The sequence below is a fragment of the Gymnoscopelus microlampas genome (assembly GCF_963454915.1).
Source record: "Gymnoscopelus microlampas genome assembly, chromosome: 22".
Lineage (NCBI taxonomy): Eukaryota > Metazoa > Chordata > Actinopteri > Myctophiformes > Myctophidae > Gymnoscopelus > Gymnoscopelus microlampas.
The window spans coordinates 25,321,074-25,341,627 of record NC_139959.1 but is presented as its reverse complement, the minus strand read 5'-3'; the positions used below and the strand labels follow the sequence as shown (position 1 = coordinate 25,341,627).

Genomic DNA, 20,554 nt, shown 5'->3' with positions numbered 1-20,554 from the left:
AAACTACTCATTATGCAGAATGTCCCATTTCAGGCTTCAAAAAGCATAACAATCTTTTGAATATAGCAGATCTACAAACTCATTGTGAGCTTGCAGATCAGCTATTTTCAAATGGTCAAAATGAATAGGGCTGAAGTGGTTAATGTTTGTTTTGTAGTAATAATCAAAATCTAAAAAGTAACTAGTAACTCAAGTTTTCAAATAATTGTATTGGAGTAAAAGCATAATATTTGCATCTGAGATGTAGTCGAGTAGGAGTAAAAGTATTGAAAATAGTGTATACTGAAGAAAGTAAAACATATACCTACAAATTGTACTTAAGTACAGTACTTGAGTAAATGTACTTTACACCACTGCCTACAAGCTCACAACATGTCGTTGATGCGACGCGTCGTGAGCTTGTAGGTCTGCTATTCTCGGCCGTTCTCGCTGCGAGACACCATCCCGCGACGGATTATAACTTAGGCTTCAAACTACTCACACTTTATTTTCGCTCCCTGTCACTTTTTTCCCCCTCCTCCTTTCACTATTCTTTTTAACTTACCTCCCCCCTCTCTCACTTCTTCACTCCCTCTACCTTTCTTTCACTCTCTTTCTCTCCCACACATCATCCCTTTCCACAACTCAGCAAAAGGTTTGAAGGGTGGAGGCACATGTCGTTTTAGTAAATTGCTCTATAGCAGCGGTTCCTTTTCTGGAACAGGGCCCGCGCTTGGAGAATCTCGCAAGTACCCACGTATTTATTTTTCTAACACAAGGAAAACTAATTTGTCAAGGTTTTAAAGAAAGAAATACCATGACATTTGTTTTACATTATGTTTTATATCGTCTCTGTCGGGTGGAAACCTCATATGTCCAGGATTCAAAGTATCGCTTTGCGCCACGTTTCAAGCTTGATTATGTTCAATAACGTCTTAGTAGTGTTTGATAATTATTTGGGGGCCCACTTGCGATATCCTCAAGATCAGGGGTCTTCAACAGGTGCTCCGGGACCTCTAGGGGGTCCTCAGAGTTACAGGTAGGCCGCCAAATCTTTGTGTGATATTTTTTTACATTAACCACTTGAACCCTAGCATCCCTTTTCTGAGACGGCAAAAGATAACATATTTACAAACTTGTAGATCGGCTATTTTTGGCAAAGAGGTATAGGTGTAGAGGGAAAAAAGAGCCGACCAAGTAAAAAAAAAAGTTTCATCTGAAACACAATTTATACATAAATAATAGACGGGGTCCCTGCTTCATCTCCTTCTCAGCTAGGGGGTCCTTGGCCTGAAAAACGTTGAAGACGGCCCTGCTCAAGACCCAACAGGTGGGCCCCAGCCCACAGGCTGGAAATCACTGAATTACCCAGAATGTCCCCTGCTGCCAGTAGCTTTGTGCAGCAGCGTCCCACGGAAAGGGAAGGCATCCCCACAGCCCCATTGTTGTAACTAGAAGCTCGCCCCCGCTACGCGGGGGCTCGCGTCTAGCCCGCGGCCACGCCCACGTAGCGCCCGCGGCCACTTGGCAGCTCATATAAGTGGCGTAGCGTCCTGAGGGCCAGTGGGGCCGTGGCTCGGTCAGTGAAGACCCTGTAGTGCGGATGATATGTGGCATAGAGGGGCAGATTGTAAATCCCCAGAGGAAACATCCGTGGGCTACCATTGGTTCAGCGATGTGTGCGGTCGCCCTGCGGCCCGTCCTCCTCCACCAATGTGCAGTATTGAGAGCCCTGACGTCACAACAATTGGAGCGATGGGCACTGCACTCTCGTTGGTTAGGGTACACCTAGGGCCCAGGTAGAACCCAGTTAAAGCCTGCATGGGCAAACCCAGTTAGGACCCGCCTTGGTCCCACATAAACATGGCTAGTTGGGGCCCACCTAAGGGCCAGGTAGAAGCTACTTATAGCCTGCATGGGCATCGCAGTTGGGACTGAAGTGGATGCCGCTGACATTGCTGACATGGGGTCCATATGGTTTAGCCCACCTTGAAACCATATGGGAACTACGCTGGCATGCAGGCTGGAATGCAAACGCTGCATCATACCTGTAGTGTGTAGTTTGATGTTGTGTGTGTAGCAGATATACCTGCAGTGTGTAGATCAATGTCCATATGAAAGTCAATGCCCAGCAGTGTTTTTTTTTCTCCAGCAGAGTTTCTAGTGTCTCTGTCTCTCTCTGGAAGAGGTTGCACATGAACTCTGCAGCCGCACTGAGACGCTCCAACACAAACACTCTGACATTAAGCTGGTTCACACAACAAACATCAGCACCACGCTGCTGTTTGTCCAAAAGACACAATATCTCCTCTCCCACCGACGTCATGTGTTCATTTATCGACAGCCGTACAGACTCCTTTTGACACATTTTACCTCGTTTATCCAGCTATCACTGACTCTCCACATCGGGCTGTTATAGCGCCACCATGAGGCTGATTAGAGAAATCTCAAGTGGAATTTCTTCCTCGGCATAGTGGGAATGTGGGTGCCCAGTTGCACGGAAAGTGCATGCTGTGTTCATAATGTGAGGCATTTTGGTCCAAACGGAGCAGTCCTGCAGACTTTGGAAGCCATTTTAGCCAATCAGGATGGAATATGAAAAATCTGAAAGGGCTTTTTTTTTAATGACTGTGGAGATACTGTGTACCGATTTGCGTGATGTTTGGGCAAAATATGTAGGAGTACTGTGAGAAAAGGTGTTTAGCAAAAAGCGGCCTCCTGGTGGCACTGTAACAGGGCCATGTGAAAGAAATAGGGCAGAGGTTCTGAATTGGCATCCAGGGAGTGTGTGTGCACAGTTTCGCTGCGATCAAGTCAACGATGTGAGAGATTAGCTATCACAGACGGACGGACAGGTCTTGCGCCATGCCTTTCGGCCTGGCGGAGACAATTAAAAAACGAAAGTAAAGGAAATTACCATTTCTGCAACAAAAGTAGTCAACAAACTATACTATAAAAACATTGGCCACATTGTCAAATAATCTAAGAAAGAGGCAATCATGTAGAAAATAGCCGATCTACAAGCTTACAAAGCCTGTCAACGTGAGGAGTTTCGAGCTTGTAGATCTGCTATTTTCACAATATTTACTTGTGGAATGGAGTCAAACAGAATGGGGGGGTGGCCAGATCAATTACGTTTATTTGGGGGGGTGGGGGCGGCCTGAAAGGGTTGATAAGCACTGCTGTAATTGGAGCGAAATTATCTGAAATTACTACATGACCATAATGCAGCCTAACATGCGTTGCACGGGGCGGTCCTGCCATTACGTTAGTTACTGTAGTTGCTGTGGAGCTACATAGTTCTCCAGAAGACACACACAAACATACACCATCTACAATGGACTAACTGAGCAGCAATATTGACATTCACCACACGAACGTGCATTGTTGACAAAGTGATTGCACAGCCGCTGCAGCCTGCAGGCATGACAACCACGTTCGCGTTAGCTACATGCCACTATCATAGCTCCCTGTCCGTCGTTTGCTGCGACTGAATGTGATGGCTACAGCAAGCTCTCTGCGATGCCATTGTCTGGAGACTGCTCCTGGCATGACACGACCAATGAGAGTGAGCGCTGTCGTTGTTGCTAAGATACGGTGGCGTCACTGCCCCATAGCTTTTAGATCTCTCACACATGATTGGCGTAGGCTGCGTTGCCAGGTCTGACTGTTTGTATAAGCGATTTTGGGCTTATTTGGGTGCACTTTTGGGCTCGTTTCCATAGACCACGGCAGCGCTTATTTCTTTCCCGTGACCGATGTGGCAAAAAAAGGTGCAAAACGAACCATCCGGAAGTAAAGTGCGAGATGAAATATATAGCACTTTTTGATTATTAGAGAAGGAGACAGATGTGAAGGTGGAAAATGGAATGTAGGAGATTATATAGTTTTTCATGAGCGATTTTTGTAGCAAGTTGTGAGTGAATTGGGCCACTCCTGTGGGCGGGGGGCTGATTAGAACCATTGGGGTTTGGGAAGGAGACGCTCTCTGTTTGAGTGGAAAGATGGCAGCATATCAAAGGCTGCAAGTGAGACAATGGCAGCGCAAAAAGATGCCTCCTTGCCCATCTATCTTGGGTATTCGCCATATAAACAAATAAATGTCCTCATTTACATCATAATTGTGCCGGCGTCGCATTCTGTGCCGCCATTACTCCTCGTGAGAAGGTCAGCGACGAGTGATGTATGGGCGCAGACGGAAGTCGGCACACCGTCGTCACGCAGGCATATACTACGTGTGCGTGAATGCGTGTGCGCACACACACACACTCGTGCAGAAAATGAGGAAAGTACACATGTTCGCACACGGAACGTTTAGTGTGCATGCACACGCACACGAGCATGCACACGCACACACACTCACAAGGGAGTGAGGTGAGGTTTCATATCGTTGTTGTTGTTGGGCAGAACAACTCCCATCTCCATATTTCAACTTTTTGTTTTTTTTGGTAAGTTAATGCCCTACTTTGTCGCACTACAGTGTCACACAAAAGTAGCAAATAATAGCCGATCTACAAGCTCGAAATGCACCACGATGTGACGTGTTGTGAGCTTGTAAATTGCTTCTATTTTTGTGAAAAGTTGGTAAATGTTGAACCAATGAAAAGGATTAACAAGAGCTTGTGACTAAATGATAACTACATTGGATCCATTAGACAGGTTATTTTTTTCCATTTCCTGAAAAGTAACACTTTTGAACATACAAAGAGTTCAGCTCAACAGTGACAGTAGTCAGAGAGAGAGAGAGAGAGAGAGAGAGAGAGAGAGAGAGAGAGAGAGAGAGAGAGAGAGAGAGAGAGAGAGAGAGAGAGAGAGAGAGAGAATCAATTATTCACTCAGCTGAATCTTTTGGGGATCAAAGCATCCACACTTTGAGTGCTGCTACAGTGTGGCAAGTACTAAAAATGTGTCCATTAATGAAAACGAAGAAGGGTTTGCAGGAAAAAAAGAGAGAAAGGAGTAAAAATCCTCAACAAGCTGCTCTTTGGTACAATTGGGTGACAAAATTGATTTGCAAAAAAGGGTTAGAGACCAAGGCACTCTTGTGGAAAAAAATGAAAGCCCTTTATAGTATGGCTATTGCATGGCAAGAATAAAAAACATGTCTTCATCAGGGTGACTAAACAAGATTGCAGAACAAACATGGCTTTCATAGGACATGACATCACAGGCTCATTACATACATAATTGGTGACTGCTAGACGAACCCGTGTTGCGGGTCCCGACTCCCCATCTCTCTTCCCATTTCCTGTCAAAATCCACCATGAAAACCTAACCTATACCACTTAAAAGATAAAAAAGAAACAAAAAGAAAACAGTAAACAAGAAAAGGCTAAATGTTTTACAAACCACTGAGTAGGAAATTGCATCACTGCCTTATAATAATAGGTTCAGTAGTAGAAGTGAGGATAATCAAGCACAATATACACAAACAACACAATCTCCAATACTATAAAAGAAGGATTTGCATTCCCCAAAAGAACATTTAGAATGCATCAGAAATCCACTTTAAAAGCACATCCCTTTACAAACGGAACTGTTAATGTAAAACATTACAGTACGCACTGCATAAACATTACAGTAAGCACGCACTGCATACAAAATGAGATGGAAACTGAGCTACACTTCCAAACCACTTGTCCACTGTACCAAGACATCAATGACACATACTTAACTTCCCAGAAGTTCCCACAGATTACAATCGCCCATGGACAGTTTGAAAACATGGCTATTGACAAAAAACTACCTTATCTGCTGGGTAGAGTACAACAATGTTCAAACACAGCAGCAGGATGTGTGAGCTGTTGTGATGGGAGAAGAATGTCAAATGGAATACAACCACCTTAAAGACACTAATTGTGTGCATTCCTGCACTGTTTGCACCGAGTGATCTGGGTAAATAGAAATACTGACTTGAGACTTTTGTTGCACACGGCCCAATAAAATCATGAAACTGAGAAAACAGCCAGCAGTCAATACTGTTGATATCCTTTTCACATAGTTTCATTTACCTCTCGTTGTCAATGCAGAGGAAGACCCATTAGGTTGATATGTGTCGGTTGGTCTGTCTGGGAGAGGTAAATAAAACTATGTGAAAAGGACACTTATTGACTGCTGGCTGTTTTCTCAGTTCAACTATGTTTAAACATTGCATTTGAAATAAAAAAAACGCTGCTATTTGTGCACAGTAGTTTTACACTAGAGCACACCTACGTCGCACCGCCGGTCCGACTGATATGCCCATATAGAGATCTCTGTATCTGTCAGTCCTTGTCTCTTATATGCCTATATATAGAGATCTCTGTATCTGTCAGTCCATGTCCCTTTTATGCCCATATATAGAGCTGACTGTTTTGTTTGCGCCTGATGCCATGACAACACATTTAGGTTAGACAACACACTCCATAATTGGGCATAGCTGTATTGGGAACTCCTTATATGTTTATGGCTGAGTCATGGTGACATGAGTGTGACGACGTGGTCCACCCACCCTCTTAAGCCAATTTTAATGTAGGATAGGATTTTTAAAATTTGTCCCAAAGGTTTTATACCAAGTGAATGCAAAACGCTGAAATACTGCTGCCATTTGTTTCCAAAGTTTATCCTCGGCTAACCTTTCCTACGTTTGGATGTATAACTATTCTGACAGCAAATGCAAATGCACGTTTTTAATTGCACATTATTTTGTGCAATTATTTTGTTTTGATCGTTTTGTTCCATTTTTGTTTTGGCAATTTAACGTACGCTTTCTCATGCCAATAAAGCCCCTTTGAAATGAATCGCAATTGAGAGAGAGAGGAGAGAGAATGGGCCATGGTGTTGCGACATACAGTAGTGTGAACCAATCAAAGCCATAGGGGCAGGAGCCTATCTTCTGTTTCTGTACCGTGAGGCAGCTTGATGTACAAGTACATTGCGCCAGCCAAGCTGTACAACCCCCTGGACATGACGCTAGTAGTACGTCACAGGGACCTAACCCCAATCCAACCCTCGATGCCGAGTGCCAAGCAGGGAGGCATTGGGTCCCTTTTTTGGGACCCGGCCGGGGGATTGAACGCCGACCTCCCAATCTCAGGAAGCACACTCTAATCACAAGGCCACTGAGCTGGTTACGACTATTACTAACTAATGTTTAGTCATTATACCATTTGATGTTGGTTTGAACAGTCCTGAAATATAAATAGGAAGTGCATTAGGAGGAAAGTGAAATACAGAAGCTACTGTGTTGTACTGTACGTCCACTATGCAATTTGAACATCCAATTTCCTTTCCGTTTCTAAATTAAGGTTCTGACAGGAACAGGTGCAAAGCAGCGCACAGATCTTACCAAAAAAAGGAAAACAAAAGTAGTTTGAGGTGGGGACACATGCAAATCACTCAAACAGAAAAAAAATGTCCACTAGCTTGCTCGCGCCGCTGTATGTCATGATGACCCCCTATCGGGATGATGGAATAATGGGTCCTCGGACTAATGGGCAGCCCCCACAATGAGAAGTAGACTGTAGAGCTCCGTGACGCACGGGGCAAAGTCAGCCTCTGTCGAATCAGCGCCGTTCGAGTTGCTTACTAATAGGCTTGGAACCGTATCTCATCTGTCCTCGTCAACGTGCGATGTGACAGGAACATTTCATCGTGTCAACGTCCGACTACAAAACGGACGCCGCATGGTCGAATCCTGTCCCGACTCATCACCCGTATGACACGGGTGTGGAATGCATTGCAATTATTATTTTTTTTACAAGAAAGGCACATTCAAGTCTCCATTAGAGAACTGCATGCTTTAAAAAAAAGAAGACAAGAGTGTCCTATCAAGAATAATATATATAATATACTTAATGGCACACAACCTATGACTACTTAGACATAAAAGGTGTGCCACTTTTATGTTTGGCTTAAAAGAGATATTCGACGTATGGAGGGTATGCATTTTTCATTTCTGTGCACTTCAGGTTCTTTTGTTCAATATATCTTTGAAGTCAGGACAGCAGATCACTTATCTTCCCAGAATAAGTCATTTGAAGCACAAATTAGGCTTCAGGAAAACCTGCCACTTCTTGAAATTCATACTTTTTTTTGTCCCCTTTTGTGAGGAGGCATTTTTGATGATGTAGCCATTGCGTTATGCAAAGTTAGCTTTGCTCTGCCATTTCCTATTGAACCTCTCACCCTCCTGCTAAGGAAATGGCATTTAAATTCACCACAGGGGGTCACACTGCTTTCTGCAGAGAATGGAAAGTCAACGGGGGGGCTGTGAGGGAGTCAGCGTGCTAGGCACTGCACCGCATGAGGGTAAAGGTAGTTAAGGCAACTTGTACAGTGTAAAGGACAAACATTTTTGTCGCTGTCGGGTAGAAACATCGTATGTCCAAAATCAATACTTTTCAGGTAATGGGGAAAAAAAGAACCTGTGTACCAATGGATCCAATGTAGTTTATTTAGTCACAAGCTCTTGTTCATACTTGTCAAAATATTTATAAAGACCCACAGACACACTAAAAGGGGGATGCTGCTCATTTTCAACATTAGACTATGTCATTATGCCTTAGAGGTGTTGTGTGGAAATAAAGGTCCCCACTTCTCAGTAGCCTATGGAACTGGAGAAACAATAATCTGGGGTCATGTGATCAGTGATGTACAGCCGGTGTATTCTCTGTATTCTCTGTGAGCTTGGAGATCGGCTATTTTCCCTATAGGGCTTAAATTGTTCATTCATAATGTGTTTCTGTAAATGTGGGTCCCAGGAGACACGAAACGGGTCTTGAGATAATAATAATATCTCAAATGTATATAGCGCTATTCTGACCCAAAGACGCTTTACATGCTGTGGGGCGTCGCTAGGCAACAGCCTGCCAGGTAAGCACCTCAGCAGGGAGAGTCAGTGGGACAGAGGCGGTGCACGGCCAGCCAGGCCCCGCCCCCAGCTGGGCTGCGTCATCGACGGGCGTTACCTGCCCGTCTACCTGTGGAATCAGCCTGAAGTGAGCGCAGCCGTGGCACCCAGCTGGGGAGCGCACAAACAATGTAAAAGCACCGTCTCTGCCTCAGTATGGACTGACTCTCCACGCTGGCCAGACAGGTGCACAGGCGGTAAGCGACCCCCCACTTCTTATCCTCCTCCTCATTTACCTGGTGTTATATAGATCGGAGTCTAATACCTGTATCTCTCTGTTATAGGCAACCTAGGACCTGGTGTAAATTGCGCAGAGCGCCTGTGGACAAAGGATCCCCCGCAGAGAGCGGGCGGAGGATTACGCACAGACTAGTATTGCTCACTGAACCCACGTTTGGGTAGTGTTATGATTTGAGTGTTGGATTTATGATTTGAAACGTATAACTAGACGGCACCGGGTTGGAAACCCGTGAGCGTGCCGTATTCATTAATAAAAAGCCCAGCGAGGCCTTCGCACATACTGTCTCCGAGTGTTGGTTTGGTTCAGTCTTCACAAGTGGTGGAGAATACGGGTAAAGACTGATCCACGCCAACACCTCTGATTATGGAGCATGCGCAGGCACTCACCGCGCTCCTCAAGAGCCAGACTGAGCTACAAACAGCAGTGCAAAAGTTAATGGATAAAATGACCCGGGACACCGTCCTTACACGGGCACCGGGCGATGTACTCACCAAATTGTCTCCGGACGACGATGTCGAAGCATATCTGGAAGTATTCGAACGCACCGCCATTCGGGAAAGGTGGCCGGTGGCCGACTGGGCCTCCCTCCTCGCGCCCTTCCTAACCGGCGAAGCCCAGCGCGCATGCAGGGACCTGACGATGGCTGACGCCCGGGACTTTCCAAAACTAAAAGCCGCGATTCTGGCCACCCACGGCTACAGCCTACCCGCCCGGGCCCAGAGGTTTCACAACTGGGCCTACCAGGTGGCCCAGTCTCCCCGACCGCAGGTAGCCGCCCTGCTAAGAGTGACGCACAGCTGGCTGACCATCGGGGGAGATCCCCCCGCTATTGACCGCCTGGTGATAGATAGATGCATCCGATCGTTGCCGCCTGATGCACGGAAGTACGCCGCTCAAGTCAGCCCCAGCTCACTGGAGGAACTGGTGGCACTCCTGGAGAACCACCAGGTTAGCACGGAGATGCTAAAAGCCACGAAGCCCGACCCGCCCCGTGGAAGTCCAGAGGAGCGCCCCGGCCGTGAGCGGAAGAGGACGCCGCCGCCCAACCGCACTCCCCGCCCACGAAGGAACTCGGCCTCCGACCGGCCTGCTCGAGGCCTACCGGCCAGACGCTGTTACGTCTGCGGCAAGCAGGACCACCTGGCGCGCAGCTGCCCGGACCTCTGGGACCGAGACGTCGCCATGCCCACGGCTTCCAGCGCCGACGGAGCCCGCGCCTGCCTCCATTCGGGGAGTGGCCCGAAGCGCCAGACTACGCTGCCGGTGAAGGTGGAAGGGACCGACACGCACGCTCTCCTGGACTCGGGGAGCGCCGTTACATTAGTCCACGCCGCCCTGGCGGGGCCAATAGACGAAGCCACAGTCACGGTCACGTGTGTCCACGGTGACCTGCGCCGCTACCCGGTGAGCCGCATTCACATCCAGACGCCCCGGGGAAACGCCGTGGTACCAGCGGGGGTGGTGCCCAACCTCATCGTGCCGCTTCTAATTGGCTCGGACTGCCCTCTCTTCGCCCGATACTGGGGGGCCGGCCTGACGCGACCACCGCTCCGCAGCCGCCACCGCCGACGGCCACAGCTCAGCTCGACTCCTGGCCGGCCCGCCTGCCCCGCCTTCGGAGGTCCCAGCGACGCCTCCCCCAGCGGCGACTCCACAGGAGGAGAGGCAGCCGCGGGTGAAGAGAGAGGAGAAGCTCGCGCCCTGGCGGAGATGACGCTCGAGGAAGACGAGCGCGCGGACCCGTTCGCAGAGTTCCCACTCCCAGAGGAAGCCGCCTCGTCCCGGGGGGGGGAGTTCGCCACGGCTCAGTGGACAGACCCGAACCTAGAGATGGCCAGGCAGCACGTCGTGGCCATAGACGGACGCAAGAACGAGGGGGTGAGTGACCTTGTGTCGCCATACTTTAATGTGAAAAATGGATTGTTATATCGGGCCGTGTTAGTTAGCGGGGAAGAGCTAGTGGAACAGCTCTTGGTGCCGAAACCGTATGTCACTCGAGTTCTATATTTAGCCCACACTCACCAGTTCGGGGCCCACTTGGGGGTGAAGAAAACGTATGATCGCATATTGGCTCGCTTCTATTGGCCCGGGGTGAAACGGGCTGTGGAGGATTTTTGCAAGAGCTGTCCGGAATGTCAAAAAATGTCTCCCCGTCCCTCACAACGTAACCCCCTTGTACCACTGCCGATTATCGATGTGCCGTTTTCGCGACTAGCTATGGACATTGTGGGCCCACTCCCCAAGTCCGCCCGGGGCCACCGTTACATTCTCGTCATTGTGGACTATGCCACCCGCTATCCAGAGGCCATACCATTACGCACCGCGTCAGCCAAGGCTGTTGCGCACGAACTGTTAATGCTCTTTAGTCGGGTGGGAATTGCGAACGAGGTACTCACGGACCAGGGCACTTGTTTTATGTCTCGAGTTATGACACTACTGTACCGCTGGCTAAAAGTGAAACGCATACGCACATCGGTGTATCATCCCCAGACTGACGGACTGGTGGAGCGGTTTAACCAGACTCTAAAAAAAATGTTGAAAAAGTTGATTGATGTTGATGGCAAGGACTGGGACCAGTTAATTCCCTACGTCCTGTTCGCCATCAGAGAGGTGCCCCAGGCTTCCACAGGGTTCTCTCCGTTTGAACTGGTGTATGGGAGGAGACCGCGCGGCCTGTTGGACCTCGCCAAGGAAGCCTGGGAAAGCCAGCCGTCTCCCCACCGGAGTGTAATCGACCATGTCGCGCAGCTGCAAACACGAGCAAAGAAGATTTGGCCACTGGTCCGCCAGCATATGGAGCAGGCACAGAGGGACCAGTGCCGCACCTACAACCGGGGGGCCAAGCTCCGGGAGTTCCAGGTCGGGGAGAAAGTGTTGGTACTGGTCCCCACCTCCGAGTGCAAGTTCCTGGCCCAGTGGAAAGGGCCCTACGAGGTGGTGGAGAAAGTAGGCCCTGTCGACTACCGAGTGAGGCAGCCGGGTCGGCGCAAAGGCCACCAGATTTACCACGTGAATATTCTAAAACAGTGGCACACAGCGGGCCCGCTGCCTTCCTCGGTCCTACTGGCCACCACCTCTCTGCGGACCCCCGCCGCCGTGCCGACAGGAGATGACTTGGCCCCGTCGCAGCGCCAGGACCTGAAGGAGCTGCTGGCGCGCAACGACGACATCTTCTCCGAGCTGCCCGGCCGGACCACCGCCATCCGCCATGACATCCGCACCAACCCCGGCGAAATAGTGCGCCAGCGGCCCTACCGGATACCGGAGGCCCGGAGAGTGGCCATCAAAGAGGAGGTGAAGAAGATGTTAGAACTCGGCGTAATAGAGGAGTCCCACAGCCCCTGGTCCAGTCCAATTGTGATCGTGCCGAAACCTGACGGGACCTTGAGATTCTGTAATGACTTTAGGAAGCTGAATGAAGTCTCGGCCTTCGATGCTTATCCCATGCCACGAGTCGATGAGCTGATCGAGCGCCTGGGACCGGCCCGCTTCGTCAGTACACTGGACCTAAGGAAGGGGTACTGGCAGGTGCCCCTGACGGAGAGAGCCAAGGCCAAGACGGCGTTCTCCACCCCCGAGGGCCTCTTCCAGTACCGCGTCCTGCCGTTTGGAGTCCATGGCGCCCCCGCAACCTTCCAGCGGCTAATGGACCGGGTCCTGCGGCCCCACCGGGACTATGCTGCCGCGTACCTTGACGATATCGTCATACACAGCCCTAGTTGGTCCCAGCACCTCCTGCACCTCGACGCCGTCCTGGGCGCCCTAAGACGAGCCGGCCTCACCGCTAACGCCAAGAAGTGCCGGGTGGGTCTAGCGGAGACTGACTATCTTGGATACACCATCGGACGAGGGTGTGTGAAGCCCCAGGTCCGAAAGGTGGAGCGGATCCGGGACTGGCCCCGGCCCGCTACTAAGAAGCAAGTAAAATCATTCATGGGTCTAATCTCATATTATCAAAAGTTTATTAAAAATTACGCTACTATTGCAGCACCCCTATATGAGCTGACGCGCCAGAGCCTGCCCCACCACGTCGCTTGGACAGCGGAGACTGAGGCGGCGTTCGTCACGCTGAAGGCTGCACTATGCGAGGAACCGGTGCTGATCGCCCCGGACTTCCAGAAGCCGTTCCTCCTCCACACCGATGCGTCCGGCACCGGAGTCGGAGCCGTGCTGGCGCAGGTGGTGGAGGGAGACGAGCACCCGGTCACGTTCATCTCCAGGAAACTCCTCAAACATGAACGAAACTACGCCACGGTGGAGAAAGAGTGCCTCGCCGTGAAGTGGGCCATTCACCACCTGCGGTACTACCTGTGGGGGAGGACCTTCACGCTCGTCACGGACCACGCCCCGTTGAAGTGGATGGCCAGGAACAAGAACCGAAACGACCGGGTCACCAGATGGTTCCTTGAGCTCCAAGACTACCACTTCACCGTGGAACACCGTCCAGGGAAAGAGATTCCCCACGCCGACGCCCTCTCGAGGCTGTACGAGGAAAGAAGTGAAGCTCCCGACCCAGGCACGGAGCTTAGGGGGGGGATATGTGGGGCGTCGCTAGGCAACAGCCTGCCAGGTAAGCACCTCAGCAGGGAGAGTCAGTGGGACAGAGGCGGTGCACGGCCAGCCAGGCCCCGCCCCCAGCTGGGCTGCGTCATCGACGGGCGTTACCTGCCCGTCTACCTGTGGAATCAGCCTGAAGTGAGCGCAGCCGTGGCACCCAGCTGGGGAGCGCACAAACAATGTAAAAGCACCGTCTCTGCCTCAGTATGGACTGACTCTCCACGCTGGCCAGACAGGTGCACAGGCGGTAAGCGACCCCCCACTTCTTATCCTCCTCCTCATTTACCTGGTGTTATATAGATCGGAGTCTAATACCTGTATCTCTCTGTTATAGGCAACCTAGGACCTGGTGTAAATTGCGCAGAGCGCCTGTGGACAAAGGATCCCCCGCAGAGAGCGGGCGGAGGATTACGCACAGACTAGTATTGCTCACTGAACCCACGTTTGGGTAGTGTTATGATTTGAGTGTTGGATTTATGATTTGAAACGTATAACTAGACGGCACCGGGTTGGAAACCCGTGAGCGTGCCGTATTCATTAATAAAAAGCCCAGCGAGGCCTTCGCACATACTGTCTCCGAGTGTTGGTTTGGTTCAGTCTTCACAATGCGTGAACATTTTTGGGAACCCCTGCTTTATATTACCCATTGCTGAATACCAGCGTCAATGCCTGCAATCTTTTTAGGATTAGATGTACCATTTCTCAAAAGATGGATCACTTCATTTGGAAACGGATGTCTCCGTTTGTAACAGGACCCTCTCAAGGAAAGTGTTGCACATATTACTGAGCACTCTGTCCTTGGAACATAGTCATCGATATCCACATCTCATCCACATCACCGGGCAATGAGCCAAACGGCTCCTTAATGCCCAAATACAGCAAAATGGAGCCGTATTGGCTTCACTGTCTGAGGTCATGCCTGTGGCAGTATAGTTATTATTTCAGCTCTTTGATATTGGATGAGTGATCTTTTTTTAACCTTTTTCTCTTGCATTTTTATGCAGGAGAGGTCGGTGTAGACAGAGAGACAGAAAAACCAAGGGCTGAGGGAGAGAAAGAGAAGAGACATGTGAGACAAGACGGCAGACAGATTCAAACCTCAGTCCCCGGGATTCACAAGGAGCATAATGGTCTGTGCAATAACTGGCAGAGCCACCAGGCACCCTGGATGACTGATCTTATGTCATTGCCGCAAGAGGCCCAGCCAGTGAGTGAGAGGAGCTCAGAAACGAGGCCAATTCTTTTGTGTGGAATGGACAAAAAATACATAATGGATGAAAGGATCAGCAAGATACAGGGTTTGTGGCCTCCTTGTATTATTGACAAACGGTCAATAAAACATGACGATAAAGGAATTCATGACTGTGCATGTTGTGAATGTGCAATAAACAGTTGTGCAGCTCTTGTTTCTGTGGTTGCAAGAGAGAATAGCTTGCACACGTGGGTATAGTATACTATGTGCGTTTCGGAATGGTGCATCCACCAACATCAAATGCACTCACACTCAGGTGAGTGCAGGTGGTTTATCGGAGACGATTGAAGTGAAAGCAGTTTATTTTGTAAACATTGTTTGCTAACTGGGAGCCAATGATCAGTTTGGCAGTCTTTGTTCAAGTTATAGCAGCGTAGTGGGGTGAGCTGTGCACAAACGTCTGCGAAGGATAATAACATTGGCAGCATTTTTGCACATCTTAGTGCATCCTTTCCCCAAATGCAGTTTTGGAGTCATGCATTATTTAAAAAGAAAAAAACTATTTTAAATAGAGCCAATTGCTGTTTTAAGGACAGCAATTAACATAAATCTGTGGTTTAGAAATCACTTTCACTGACTGGGCCAATTATATTTTAAACATGTTACAGCACAAGCTAAACATATTATTTGTTTGTTTGTTTGTTTGTTTATGTACTGTAAGTGCAGTTGAGAAACTCACTTTTTGCTCTGTATACATAGCCTGCAGTTAACAATTTAGATTATGTCTTTTTATAGCTTGGTTATTTAGTGGATGAACACTCACTGCTATGGCTTCGACCGCTGTTTTCTATTTGTCTCCACTAAATTTAGCCAGTGACTGCAGAAGGCTTTCTTCCTCCTTGCCAGCAAATAAGTGAATATCCCTGGCATTTAGCCATAGACAACAATGAAATTAAATGACACCATCGCCCTACAAGGCCTATATTTGGATAAAGTGGTGTTAATAAGAAATGGGACAGATCTGCTCTATGGATCAAACAAGCCATATTCATATCCAAACACTCAAGGCCTTTCTGCCACAGGTCACTTTGCCCCGGGTAAATTAATCCATTTGGCATACTGAGTGTATGGCATAATAAATTAGCCCCTGGCATGGTCAGTGTACAGAATACTCAGAGGCTTTTAGCGCATGCTTGTCCACAGCCCTCAACTGTACTTTAGGGTTTTTAAACCTTTAACTTTCAAGGACCCCCAAAGCTCTGAGAGTGTACAGATGGAACCAAATGGACCCGTAAGAGCACTGGTGTTCATGTCAAGGACCCCCAAATTGTGCACCCCCATTTGAAATGTTTTGATGCCAAGGAGAAAATATTTGTCAACGCTCTTCAAAAAGAGCTCATGTGCAAGCTCACAACGTGTCGCATCGTGACGTGTAGATTATACAATAGGGCATGAGTGTTCCTGGGGAACGCCTGGAACCCCCCTCAAGGACCCCTGGGGTCCCCAGACCCCACTTTGAGAACTGGTGCTATAGAGAGTGTGGTGACATACTGTAAATGGCACATGTTTGATCCATGCATATTCAAAGGGATGTTTAAATGTCCTTTAGCTTGACACTCAGCCTGTACTTTTCATTCACTGCTTGTCATAAGGGGCTGCTATAGAAAGTGGAATAGAAAAAATGGCCCCAAAGAGACTGTAAACCATAATCAGAGGATAAAGGATAATCCGCAGGCCATGAAGTGGTGAAGGTTATGGTTGATAGCCGAGACAAAGACTATAAGCTAGGATCTTGGTTCTCAAAGTGGGGTCCGGGGACCCACAGGGGTCACAATCATTTTAACCACCATTTTTATAGTTTGGCTATTAAAAAATAGCAGATATACAAGCTCATAGCGCGGCACCGAGTGCTGTGAGCTTGTAGATCTGCTATTTTTGAAAAATCGTGAAAACTTCATGCAAATCTTTGAATATATATATGTTTTAAAGCGAACATTTGTAACTCAAATCTTTGCTTCTGGGGGTCCCTGGAACAAAATATTTTGAGATGGTGGTCCGTGGCCAAATACATATCATTTTGGGGTCTTTGACATGAAAAAGTTTGAGAACCACTGAGCTAGGACATGGAAATGTTCAACCTCGTCCCCCCTCCCACCACCCAGGGTGGTGTAAAGAGACAGTGGCGACAACTGAAGTCCAAAATACTTCATGTCACTCATGTAGACAATTCCCGGAAGTCCTCTGGTGGAATTTGAATGCACTATATATAGAGACAGGTCATTAGTAGTCAATAAATGCATTGATTTGCGATATGTATAAGTAAAGTTCATGTAGATAAATCAAGATCAATATATGTTTTTGTATTAAACGCTAAGATTTGTGTGAGAACAGCTAATGTTACCTGCCTTGTTGACACAATTTTAAGCCAGCGTTACCTTGTTGTCTTGGATGATGAGAATATTGCTGTTATCTAAGCTTTTAAAAGTGCACCACAAACTGTCTGTTCTGCTAAAACTCTACTGCTGTTTACGGCTAATTTCCGGGAACTGAACCAAAGCTCTGTGATCCGGAAACGCCTGTTAGAAAAAAACTGAAAAATGGTCCACTGGAGTGAACGTTCTTGTCGCCACTCTGTATTTACACCACTCTAGGGAAAATGAATTACAGTCGCGCTCTTCAACGAATCCTGCCGGGGTGTCCTGATGAGAACACTTAACCCCTAACTGCTATAGCAGCGCCGGGAATAGCCAACAGTAGAACACTGTGGTTGTACTGGTCAGCTCCCAGGTGTGAAAGAATGGCTGTGAAGCGGGACGGCGCTGTAAACACCAGTGTGTGCTCAGCAAAACTACAGCTAAAAATGGTTTCGTAGAGTTGGCAGTCTTTTACCAGCGGTTCTCCGTTTTGACTGCTGGGTACAACGGCTGCTGCTGGTTTTCTAAGCCACCAGGTGTTCCCAAGTTATAGGATTAGATGACTAGATGAGCTTGTGCCCTAGGTCCAGACTGTCCAGCGGTCCATTACAGATCTATTGGCGAGAAGGCGTTTCTGTGTGGAGTTTGCATGTTCTCCCCGTGTCCCCTAGGGTAGGTACCCTCAGAAAAAAACATGTAGTAATCCTGGTCTCTATACTGCCTCCCCCTGGTCAGCCGGGCGCCTGATGGAGGTACACTACGTCCTACCGGGGAAACTTTCACACATGTTTTTAAAACTGTCGCCTATAATGACATGGCCAAAATAGGGGATGCCAGGTTGAAAGTTGTTAAGTATGTGTCCGTCTTTGGGTTTTATGAATATTTAACAAAGGAAAAGTACTAATAAGAGCTTGTGACTATTATGATAATAATATTTATACATACATTTCCTGTTTTGGACGTATTCCACCTAACAGCATTTCACCATTAGTCCAGCCATCCACGCACCACTTAAGTATTCTATTATTGCTACTTTTTTTGTGATAGTTAACACATTGTGTGCCAAAAACGGTCCGGACCGCTTTTGAGAATCCATGCGCGATGTGCCATAAACGGTCCGGACCGTTTTTGACCAAATTTTTTTTTTATACGTGGGGCGCTCTAACGAAACTTTGGGATCATCCAAGGAGTCTCTGAGAAGGAGAGGCCGGATGTGGATCCATGTCAAAAATTCCGGTCGGCCTTTCCAATGTTAACTCCTTGACTAAAAGCTTAATATCTCCATTTCTTTTTAACGTGGTGGAAGTGAGCCGTTTTCGATTGGCGATCACTCTGCAATGGAGGATCGCGTTAGAAATATTATTGTTCCAGGCGTTAGTCGGGACCCTCCGCCGTCTCGCACGCACGCTTTGTTTACATGCACTTCCGCGTCGGGGCTTCTACAGCACGAAACAAATCAACGTAAGTGGATGGAAGATATGCAGGCACTGAACGTACAATATTTTAATAACTTGTGACTAAAATAATAACTACATTGGATCCATTTGGAACACAGGTTATTTCCCCCCCCCCATTTTCTGAATAGTAACAGTTATGGACATACAAGGTTTCCACCCTGACAGCCACGAAGAGTAACTTAACAGGATAACAACGGGGCTCCGGTTCGTACCCTTTTCAGAAGGATGATCCCCTCTTGGTTGTGTTCGTTGGTGGTAATGTCAAACATGACGCCTCCGTCACCGGGCACGATGCTGTACTCCACCTCTGCATTTCTCCCGATGTCCAAGTCGTGGGCTTTAATTCTGCCCACGGCGGACCCCACCGTCGAAGACTCTGGAACTCGTAGGTGAAAGAAACCTGCAACACAAACAGAGAGGAAGATTGGACTCATTTGTTATCTTTTTTTGTTGTTGTTGTGTTATTCCCCAAAAGGAAAAGAGGGTTCATTCTCCTGACAGTTTAATGTATTGAGATAGATTGTAACAAGGCCAATAGGGAGACCATAAGGGGCCAGCCAGCCACACACAGAGTCAGGTAGGGGGAAAAAAGCATACGGTAAAGATATAGTTGACTGGACCCATGACACCATCAACTCATGAACTCAACCGTCAGGGTAAAATACTCATTAAAAACATAAGGGCATCGCCCGGATCGCTGGCGTAGCGGTCCGGGCACCTAGGCTACAATGTAGCCCGACAGCACGTTGCGGGTTTGAGTCCCGATCCCGACGGCCGTTGCTGCGTGTCATTCCCCATCTCTCTCCCCATATCCTGTCAGCCTACTGTTCTATGTATAATAAAGGCATAATTAGAAAGCCTAAAATAAATCTTTAAAAAAAAAAAACATAAGGGCGAATAGTATATAATTAATAAATGAATGTAGGGAAAAATAAATGAATACATATACAAAAAAAAGTCTACATTTCAACACTGCACAGTTACCATCAGAGGAAAATACTCAACATGTACAACACTGAATACACAAATGTATGCAAGAGTGCACATTGCACATCTCCAAATGGAGGTTAATGTGCCAATATGCCCAAGCACAGCTAGACTGCACAGAGACTTCTAGCTGGAGGTACGGAAGCTGGAGTTTGAATCGGAGGGAGACTTGTATGCCAGTGGCGGCCTCTGCGCACACGGCTTCCTCTTGCTGTTAGTACCTACTTTCTGCGAGTCTGAAGCAGATTTGTATTTTAGTGCATTTGAGCGTATTGCCTCTGCACTTCAGTGGCCATATACTATGTATCGTTGATTCCGTTCAAAATCCATGGTTTAAAGATGTATAGTGTCAGCCCTCCCTCTGGAGGACGGTTTGAAATATGATAAAATAAACAGCAAATTTTCATGCACTTAATTAGTGCCTGAGGCATGTAGACAGAAGTTTACATTATCATAAAAAGTAGTCCATTTTGAATCACTGTGGGAGTTGGGCATACTTGAGGAGCTCAAGGAAGGTTTAGCTGAATGCATTGTGTAGTGCACTGGTTCAGGATCAGGGCTCATTTGAAAATCCCCAAATCGTCAACATAATTGTTGTACATGATTTTGTTTTTATATTAATGTCCTAATATCATTCAAATCTTAGTGTTTTGCAACTTATTTGGGGAGCCACTTGGAATATCCTCACGGCTCACCAGTGGGCCCCTCCCCCCAGGTTGAGAACCAGTGGTGTGGTTCACCTACCATTGATTCTAGCTGATGAGTGTGTCCTCACACACACAGGTCTGTATTCACTGCACCGCTCAGTGAAAAATCTATTTCTTCCCTTACACTTTC

At 47.9% G+C, this 20,554-nt stretch overlaps 1 protein-coding gene across 1 annotated transcript in view; it reads right to left on the bottom strand.

Annotated features, from left to right (window-relative positions):
* LOC311038570 (cadherin-12-like) overlaps positions 1 to 20,554 on the bottom strand; it is a gene marked incomplete at both ends in the record, with an annotated part of 117,561 nt that overhangs the window by 58,385 nt on the left and 38,622 nt on the right. Inside the window, one exon of the mRNA XM_084048143.1 lies at positions 18,943 to 19,130. Coding sequence (XP_083904269.1) covers positions 18,943 to 19,130 — 188 coding nt within the window. The remainder of the gene's footprint in view (positions 1 to 18,942; positions 19,131 to 20,554) is intronic.